The sequence below is a fragment of the Oreochromis niloticus genome, linkage group LG5 (genome assembly GCF_001858045.2).
Source record: "Oreochromis niloticus isolate F11D_XX linkage group LG5, O_niloticus_UMD_NMBU, whole genome shotgun sequence".
Classification (NCBI taxonomy): Eukaryota; Metazoa; Chordata; class Actinopteri; order Cichliformes; family Cichlidae; genus Oreochromis; species Oreochromis niloticus.
Window position 1 is genome coordinate 29,955,486 of NC_031970.2, and position 9,217 is coordinate 29,964,702.

Genomic DNA, 9,217 nt, shown 5'->3' on the forward strand with positions numbered 1-9,217 from the left:
GGATGTGATACTAAAAATGTGAAGGATGGCAGATACAGAGAAACAGGGATGGTTCAGTTCTGTCTTCTCTGCCATCAGTCACTAGATAATCTCTCTTTCTAACTTCCTGCTTCTCTTCTTCTGCAGGAAAACTTGTTGCGTCTGGTCCACATAGAATACAGCGTGAAAGGGAAGCGGGACCTTCTGAAACCTGGAAGGGTGAGCATCGTGTAGTTCTGTCTGACAACGTTACTGCTGCACTGTCAAAAACAAAGCAACACCAAAATCTGAATGCCAGACGTCTGAGGTCACTTTGAAAGCATAAAAAGACTGGTCATGTGTTTACGTAATGTTGTAAGGATTAGTTTACAACATTACAACAACCTAACATGCAAAGCTTTGAAACTGTTTCTTTTGGCAGATGTTTGTCAAAGAGGGCACACTCATGAAGGTCTCCAGGAAAAGTAGGCAACCTCGGCACCTGTTTCTGGTAATGGCATTACATCGGATACTTAGTACTACTGGTGTTAAAGCTTAAAAGTATTTCACTATTTTGTTTCTTCAGTAGTTTGAAATGGTCTAATATTAGCTGTGATTAGCCTAGCTTATCTTTAAAAAAGGCTAATTATAGGAAAGATTAAAGAAAATGTGGTGGACAAACTGTGCAATGTGAACACTCGTAACATGGTGGAAGGTTGTTTCTCCCATCTCTTCTTTTTATGTATGAGCCTTATTAACCTCTGCTGAAAGACTGGTAAATATCTAATATCAGCCAATAGTTTTGCCTCACCAATAAATCAGTTGGGCGCCAATCTTTATTCAAAGTAGCATATTTACTATTTATCCGGAGTGACTTAATTAAACTTTTGTCTATAGCTTGACCTTTGTTTCAAGTGCTTTTTGCCTTATTTTACACACATTTACCAAAACAAAGCCTCGTGTATTCAGTATCTTTGGAAAGTGCCATCTCAGAGTTCAAAAGAAACTCGTGTGGTTTTAAACAAGGTAAGGATGGACAGCACGTGGACAGAAAACACCTGCTGTGTTATTTAGGTAATATTAAAATAAATGCTGGCGTGGTCTGCAGAAAATGTGGAGGAATGTTGGACAGGGTAGTGCCGCAAGTTAGGTGAGGTTTGTGGGGAAGGGTGGGGGGGCACAAGGCCAAGGCTGTAAGACCTCGACTAAACACCACACCCATCTAGCCAAGGGCCTCCCTCTCCACTCTCCTCCTCTCCCCTCCTCCCCTCCCAGGACTTGTTTTCCAGGGCCCCACTTCCTTACAGGATGTTTGGTGTGGGTCACTGGATGCCGACTTCCTGTGTATTGGGAGGGGACTGACAGCGAAGTGAAGGCCAGACACCCTGTAGAATGCAGGGAGGAGGGGTGGTGGTGCTACACAAACACATAATGTGAAATAGAGAAGTCCCATCTATTGTTTCATGTGCAATCAGTGCTGTCTCATGCTATGAATTTCCATGGGCAGCATATTTGCCATAGGGTTTTCCGAGTAGCATGTAACATTTGAGACACTCAGGATTGAATCATGTTTTTCATTTTGTTCTCTTCCATCAGTCTCTTGCTGTTTCTAAACTGATAAGCTCTAGCTTGAAAATGTTAGTGGTTGATACTTGTAGGCTATTAGGAATATAAAGCTATTTGCTCCCTTGAAGCCGACAGCTCCAGAGGTTCAGGTGTTATTTATGGGACTTTAAAGAAACTGAAGTACAAACGGCGCCGATGAAAGCAATCAACCACCTCTGTGACAGAGAGAAGCTGCACCCATGTCACAAGCCAGGGCTCACAAAAGAAAGAAAAGCAGGCTGAGTGAGTGAGAGGAGGGATTAAGAGGGAGGATGGAGATCTAGGGAGATGTCAGAGGGAAACGAGTAAAAGGGGCAGGTAAAGGAGGTGATGCTTTTAGAGGAAGAGATGAAATGCCACTGTTGAAAAAAGTAAATGTCTTGGTTGCTCAAGTGGATATAATTTGCGTCTCGTGGGTCACGTCTGTGAAATCTGTTAACTTGGCGCTTGCTTGGATTTCTGTGGAATGAGTAAATGAGCGGTGCAGGGTGGAGCAGAAGAGCTGCGGCGGCTCGAGCACAGAGGTCGTAGGCAGGGCTCGGGCTTGGCTATCATGCAGTGTTTTGTCTCCAGCCAGTCGTCCAATGAAATGCGTTACTGCTGCTGTTTGTGTTGTTGTTGTGGTGAAGGTGGCCAGTTCCACCCAGCTCTGGTTCTCAGCGTAGCCTGAGAAGGCTGTGAAGGCGAGGGGAGGCCCGGAGTCCAGAGCAGGGTGGAGAATTCCTGGATGCTGCCTATAAGGCCCCAGCGGATGTTTAGAGCACACATAAGGTGTGACCGATGATGTCATTTCTTTTGTCTGTGTTGTGAGAACACAATAGACTCTTGGTGAATTCAGGGGATTCAAAAACCTCAAGTTTGACAGGAAAATAAACATTTTCCTTACAGTGATGGCTGATTTTGTTGTGTGCATACATGGGAATTCTGTGCTGACAGGATGCACAGGGGTGAGAGTGCTGTGAAAACGCAACCCAGTCCTTAACCAGCTCTACCCTCAGTGCTGTTTTGGGCAGCCATGGTGCTTAAGTTTATATAACACTACCACCTTGTGTTAGCAGGTGGTATTACATTCCGAGTAAATAATTTTCTCATCAGGAGGAGAAACTGTAAAAATCTACAATAAATCAAAAGCTTAGTCAACAAATAAATCAGTTAATAAAAAATATTATGAATGAATTTATTGTTTCTGGGTTTTTTTTAAATGTTGGTAGTTTCAGTCCACCATATAAATGTTGTGAGAATAAGAGAGCAGCTGAAAGTAGCCATTATATCTCAAACAGTGAAATCTTTCTATACCTCTTATATTTTCTTTCCTTTTTCTCCTTCAGATGAACGACATAATGCTGTACACCTACCCTCAGCAGGATGGGAAATACAGGCTCAAGAACACACTGTCTCTATCAGGGATGAAGGTACATTAACTTGTCCTTCCAAGTTTCATATACACGTTTTTTGCTTTTTGCTTTTTACTGCACTGTGATCTGGTCTTGTTTGTCACACACAGGTGAGCAAACCCACGCTGGGCGATGTGCTGAACTGTCTTAAGATTGAGGTGTCCGACATCACTATTACACTCTCTGCCAGGTGAGCCGCTGACATTCAGAATTCTGATGTGAACAATGGCTGTCATTTCCAAAGAAATCTACACATTCAGTCAGGGGCATCAGGGGCATCAGGTGTGTTGTATTTCTGTATTTCTCTTCAGTTCTGTTGGAGAAAGGGAGGACTGGTTCCACACGCTAAGTCGAGCCATAGCGGACCACGCGGCTGGACTCTGCACATTTGGCGGGCCCTGCAGTGAGGTAGGAAAAATAACTTCAGTGTAACACAATAGGATTTCTCATAGAAGAGAACTTTCATCTGAGTCATAGTAAGAAAGTATGGCAAAGAATTAGATAAGGGAAGGGTTTGATGATTCACTTTTTAAATAAATTACCATTTATAAGCCTTATCTACTTACTATTGCTGGCAATAACTTGCAGTCCAACTCCTATGATATGTATTTGTCATAAGTTCCAATAAACTCTCTCAGCTTTGAAAGCAAAAAGACTTTTCTGGCAATTATTTTGGTTGGTTCAGGCTTTACAGGGTTAAGAGCTGAATTCTGAAAAAGCGAGCTTTATTCGTGCTGTAACATCTCAACATCATTGTCCAATCAGGCCCGTGAGAAATTGTGGATGGCCCTGGGTGAGGCTGCACCTGTCCTCGTGCCAGTTTCTCATGTGATGATGTGCATGAACTGCACCTCCGACTTCAGCCTCACTCTCAGACGACACCACTGCAATGCGTGTGGCAAGGTCAGACCCAAAGTTTGCTCTCACTCAAACTTGGTTGTTGTAGCTGTAAACTTGTTTGGGGATATTGGGGACATAATCTTACCATACCTTACTGTTAGTTTGGAGATTTTCACTGTAGATACATTACGATGTCACTGATGTTCTGGTTGTGTCCGCGCAGGTGGTGTGCCGGGCTTGTTCCAGAAACAGATACCCTCTGAAGTACCTCAAAGACAGACTGGCTAAAGTGTGCGATCACTGCTATGCCGAGCTCAGGAAAAGAGGTGAAGCTTAGCTTTCCTGGTGCCTGTTTCAAAACTCACTGTACAATGTAAACCTTATTATTTCCGGTTGTTTACTTCGATAAGGTAATGAGTTTGCATTTGCCTGCAGGTGGAAGTGTGTCAGCTGCCTGTGATAACTCCAGCCCTCGGACTCACCGGGCCAGTCGTCCCCTCTCTGCTGTCTTCCAGAGTCTGCAGCCCCCTAGTCTGTGGAAGTCCCGGAAGAGCATATCCCCTCTGACCCAGGTGAACTACTAGCTGCCTGTTATCTCTACCCTTTTTTCAAACCCTGATAACTATTTTATAAGCAAGAGAGTAGTCATATCACACATAATGTTATGATTATTACCAAAGTAACATGTGATATTTAGGCAAACTTTTTAAGAACATTCATATCCCACATTCCCTTGTTTTATTTGGGAAAGTAAAGGTTATTCCCTGACCGGGAATCGAACCCGGGCCGCGGCGGTGAGAGCGCCGAATCCTAACCACTAGACCACCAGGGAGCTGTGTGAATGGGGGTGTCTGTGTGTACTGGCATCACTGGAATCCAGTCCAGCTGCTTACTGCAGTGCACAAAAACTGCCACTAGGGTTCACACTACTTTGTACCCTTTCATTTGTCTTTACAGCTGTGACAAACAGCTGACTCATAGTCCCTGTCATTAGAGTTTCAGGAGTCTGAATGTCTTTTAAATTACAATTATCTGCAGGTGTCACTTGGTGTGGAGGGCTCCACCATGAGTGGGAGTTTGCAGCGCAGGAAGAAGAGCAAAAGGAAGTGGAAGCGACTGTGGTTCCTCCTCAAAGACAAGGTGCTCTACACCTTCACAGCCAGTGAGGTGAGGGGGCACAGAGTCTCCCACACCAGCCCCAAACACATTCACACATTATCGCCACTCAAGCAAAGAAATATTCTTACTGCCTTTATCCAGCTCTTCTCAAGTGCATGACAGCTATTTAACTACATATCCACTTTTTTAACTTTTTCAGCCTCATGAGCAGAACACTTATTGACTAATAAAGGGAATCTCTGTGCTCTCTCTCTCTCTCCCTCTCTCTTTCTTTTTTCTTTTGTTTTCCACAAAGCACGAGCAACTTATTAAGTTGTTGTTGCTGCTGACAGCCAGATTGGCATTTTTAACTTGTGCCTGCTTCCTTCAGGATAAAGTGGCTTCAGAGAGTCTGCCTCTGCAGGGCTTCACCGTCAAGCTGACTGAGAGGCCAGAGGGAGAAGAAAGCAGTAACGTATTCCATTTGTACCACAAGAAAACACTCTACTACAGCTTCAAAGCAGATGATCAAAACACTGCTCGCAGGTCAGTGCAAATGCTTTTACAAGCACATTCATGGAGTGTCTTTTAAAAGCACATTCTCTGACTAGGAATCATAGCCAGACTACGGCAACAAGAGCGCTAAATCTTAATCACTAGACCACCAGGGAGCTGTAGCAAGGCATGTGTGGTATGTTAGACAGCAGGCAGTGAGCAGCTGATCTCCTGCAGTGCAGCATAATGTACTCTCCATGCATTCTCGCTTTCTCGTGTAAGATTGCTGTACTGAGCGTTAACAAGTCTCCTGTCTTCTGTTGATGTTTTCACTCGTTTATCTGCATTTATGTCCTCTATTGCTGATCTGTTTTGGTAGAATGTGTGACTCTGTGAAAGATGACAGCAAGCTTATTAATGCACATGTTTCTAATGTGGCAGTTTGCAGCATCCCCATTTTACTGGCAAAGAGTGGAGGTGGCAGGCTGTGTTTGTTAAAGTGGATGCGTTTCTCTTCCAACTGACTTTGAGATTTACAAAAGGCATCAATTATTATAATGGGCCATGACAATTTATTTGAATTCACTTGTGACTTACTATCAACCCTGTTTTGTAGGTTGTTGGGTTTTTTTTGCTTGTAAAAACATTTCAAAAGAGTGCATATATATTTATTTTTGAAAAGTATTTGAGCAGGAGGTCTTCCAAGATTTAAACTGGATTGCTTTGAGGGGCTCGTGGGATGACATAAAAAGAAAAATAACTCCAAGGCACTTTCTTTTAAATAGCAAATAAAATGGATTTATTCTCACCGCGCTCCGTGAAATCTGTTCTGACTCCCTGACGAAGATTTGCATCCCTTTTTTTCTTCTTAAAGTTAAATATAAGTGTGTCACGAGAATAAAAGAGCCTTTTTTTGACTTTTAAAGTTCATATTCTTATTGAACAAAGCGTGAATGTTATTTGGAGCACCGCTGGATTTATACAGTCGTGTGAAATAGTAAGCTTACCCTTATTAAGAGGGTAAGTAGCTATTGGGGACGCTGCTTGTCAAATGTGCTTGATTAAAGGATCATCAGCAGGCGTGAGCACCTCTGTGAAAGCAGAAGTTTTGTCCTGGGAGTAACAGGCAAACCTTAATTGAGATTGGGTCATGCAATAGGACAATGATCTCAAGCATAGTAGCAAATCTACAGCAGAATGACTGAAAAAGGAAAGAATCTGTGTGTTGCAAGAGCGCAGACGTCAACCTGATTGAAATGCTCTGGTGGGACCTTAAGAGAGCTGTGCATATATGAATGCCAGTAAGCCTCGATCAACTGAAGAAACTCTGTAAAGAAAAGTGGGCAAAATTCCTCCACAATGATGTGGAGAGTGATAAAGTCATGCATGATTACCTCAAGTTTTTGCTGATAAAGATGGCTCTAAAAGCTGCTGAATCATGGAGTGTTTTTAGTGTTTCACAGTAAAGTCGTCTATTGAGAAATCTAAATAAGCTAATACAGAGAATGAGCAGAAGGTGTACACAATGAGTGCAGATCATACAAACCTGTTAAATAAAAAAGACAAAGAAAGCCGTTGAGTTTTATGATCTGTTTTGTAAGATTTAATTTGTTGATTATACTCCACGAAAAACAAAGTGGTTAATATTCATATGTATCATATTTATGAGAAAACAGAAAAACACTGGGTGACCTTGACCTCTGATCTGTGACATAAGCTGACTTTCAAATCCAGTCAAAAAAAAACAGCAATGAGTTGAGGTCTAATGCTCCACTGCTTTGTGTTTCAGATGGGTCAATGCCATGGAGGAGGCCACTATTTTATAGCACCTGCTAAGTTAAATAAATAACGCATCCACTCTGTGACTGCAACAAAGCTACCTGCTGCATGTGAACTCAGTCCATCAGTAAGGATTCATCACATCAGGCCTTTTGTGGGATATTAAGTGACAATTCAAACACCTGGGAGATTTTTCCTCAGAGGAATTCTGCTGTATGGAGAAGAGCAGCAGAATCCTCGAGTCGGAGTTCACAAGAGCCTTCAGGAGCAGCTCAGATACCTTAAATACATCACCTGAGAGAAAAAAATTATTTCTTCTGTTTGCATCTTTTTCAGTGCCACACCACAGATGTCTGCACTTTTTCCGTTTTGTTTTTTGGTTTTTTTTGCTTTTCTGGCGTATTTTACCCGAGTTTCCACTGGACTGTTAAACCACTCTTTGTCTTCTGCAGGAGACGTCCTTTCATATCACTTTCTTTGCAGTTATGCATGACACAGTTTTGAGGTAACTTCAAAGACATGAAAAGTAACTTTTGCTTCAGGGTAGTATGCATATCTTGTAAAGGGGGAACGGAGAGATACTTGGTATTCTGAATATATATTGTGAAGTATACACTGCAGATATTGAGTGAGTTATATGATTTATCTGTATAAAAATTGTGCTTCACGATGTCCCCAATAAGGGTTCGTTTTAATCATCATAGTATGTGTACATTATTGTTCTTGTGGAGTTTTACACAGTCTTACTCTTGTGTTGAATCTGCAAAGCGAAGAAATGACCCTCGGCACGCCGTCCGCTCTAAAGCGTTTGTCAAAGGATGAACATTTTTGAAGATACTTTGTATTTTTTAAAAGTCTTTTAGAAATTTTTCACACAGCTCTGAAGTGCCAGTTGCTTTCTTCCTGTTGAATGCAATGCATTTTGCAAGTGATGAATGTGCCTCATTCTTTATGTTATCACAGTACTGTACGGAGGGACCTTGCTTTTTAATCTGTTCTTACATATACTTTAACCTTATAGTATTTTTGAACAGTTCAGTTACTGTGCACTCACATAAGAATATGTTATTGTGCCATTTTTATGAGGGCCTTTTTAATGCTGTATATATATGCTGCTAGATATAATCATACTTTGGCTGCTTTATTAAACAAAAGCTTCTTTAAAATGCCACTGTCAAACTACCTGCATCCTCACAGTATTAGAGTGATCTCAGCCACTCGTGCCACAGGATTTCACTCGTAATCTGATGCAGAGTTTCTCTTAAATAACCCATCCAATGGCATTATCTGTTCCTTTCAGAATGAAGATCCATCATCAGACAAGCAGCATGACATCAAAAGCACATGTTTGAGTACTGTTCAGCTTTTCTACCCATTTCCTATAGCTCACACCTACTGTTTTACTATGGTTGTACCTCTATAGCATATACTCCATTGTAAATGTTTATGTATATAGATGCATATAAAAAAATAAACTACATTAAAAATGCTTACTTAGTGGGCGTTCGCTGTGCCGTGCTGTGCTGCAGGCTTGTTTCTTTTTTGCATTAAAATTCAGTATCAACAATAACGAGCGACTGTAAAATGATACCCACTGCAATAGCATAGTAACTTTTTGTATGTGTGTGTGGTTCTGGCTTTGCTGAGGATAGTTACAAGCACAACAGCACTGGATGCTCAGAAATGGCTGTGCACTTTATCCTCTTCTCTCCGACAGAATCGTCTGTTGTATTATTAGGATTTATTCCCGTCTTGTTGCTATGCATTGTGTGTTTTTTGTACTGATGTTCACGCTGTGCTTATCTCCTACTGGTGATAAATACCGGGGTGATGGAGAAATGAGAACACAATGTACCTATCCTTCTCTATTGCCTGTGGTGCTGGAAAAATACAGCTTGGTTAAGTGACCCTTTAATCCAGAAGGGGGCAGCACTACATCGTGTCAAACTGGTCTAATATGAACTTTAGCCAGCCTACATCCTGTTTATTGTCTGTGTGAGCATGAGGAAATAGCTGGTGTTAAGTTTAAAAGGAGAGAAGTGAAAATA

At 41.8% G+C, this 9,217-nt stretch overlaps 1 protein-coding gene and 1 non-coding gene across 3 annotated transcripts in view; one reads left to right on the forward strand and one right to left on the reverse strand.

Annotated features, from left to right (window-relative positions):
* The window catches only part of fgd5a (FYVE, RhoGEF and PH domain containing 5a), a 35,842-nt gene extending 27,180 nt beyond the window's left edge, over window positions 1-8,662 (forward strand). Inside the window, exons 11-21 of one of the 2 annotated variants that reach the window (XM_003442674.5) lie at window positions 127-198; window positions 401-469; window positions 2,892-2,975; window positions 3,068-3,147; window positions 3,269-3,365; window positions 3,723-3,860; window positions 4,021-4,123; window positions 4,233-4,369; window positions 4,836-4,964; window positions 5,287-5,441; window positions 7,180-8,662. In XM_003442674.5, the coding sequence (XP_003442722.2) occupies window positions 127-198; window positions 401-469; window positions 2,892-2,975; window positions 3,068-3,147; window positions 3,269-3,365; window positions 3,723-3,860; window positions 4,021-4,123; window positions 4,233-4,369; window positions 4,836-4,964; window positions 5,287-5,441; window positions 7,180-7,216 (1,101 nt within the window). In that variant the 3' untranslated portion in view covers window positions 7,217-8,662. The remainder of the gene's footprint in view (window positions 1-126; window positions 199-400; window positions 470-2,891; window positions 2,976-3,067; window positions 3,148-3,268; window positions 3,366-3,722; window positions 3,861-4,020; window positions 4,124-4,232; window positions 4,370-4,835; window positions 4,965-5,286; window positions 5,442-7,179) is intronic. The other variant, XM_005450259.4, reaches the window with a different exon arrangement.
* Window positions 4,558-4,629, reverse strand: trnae-cuc (transfer RNA glutamic acid (anticodon CUC)). Its single transcript has one exon. It is a non-coding gene; the product is annotated as a tRNA-Glu (tRNA).
* Window positions 8,663-9,217: the final 555 nt, after the last annotated feature.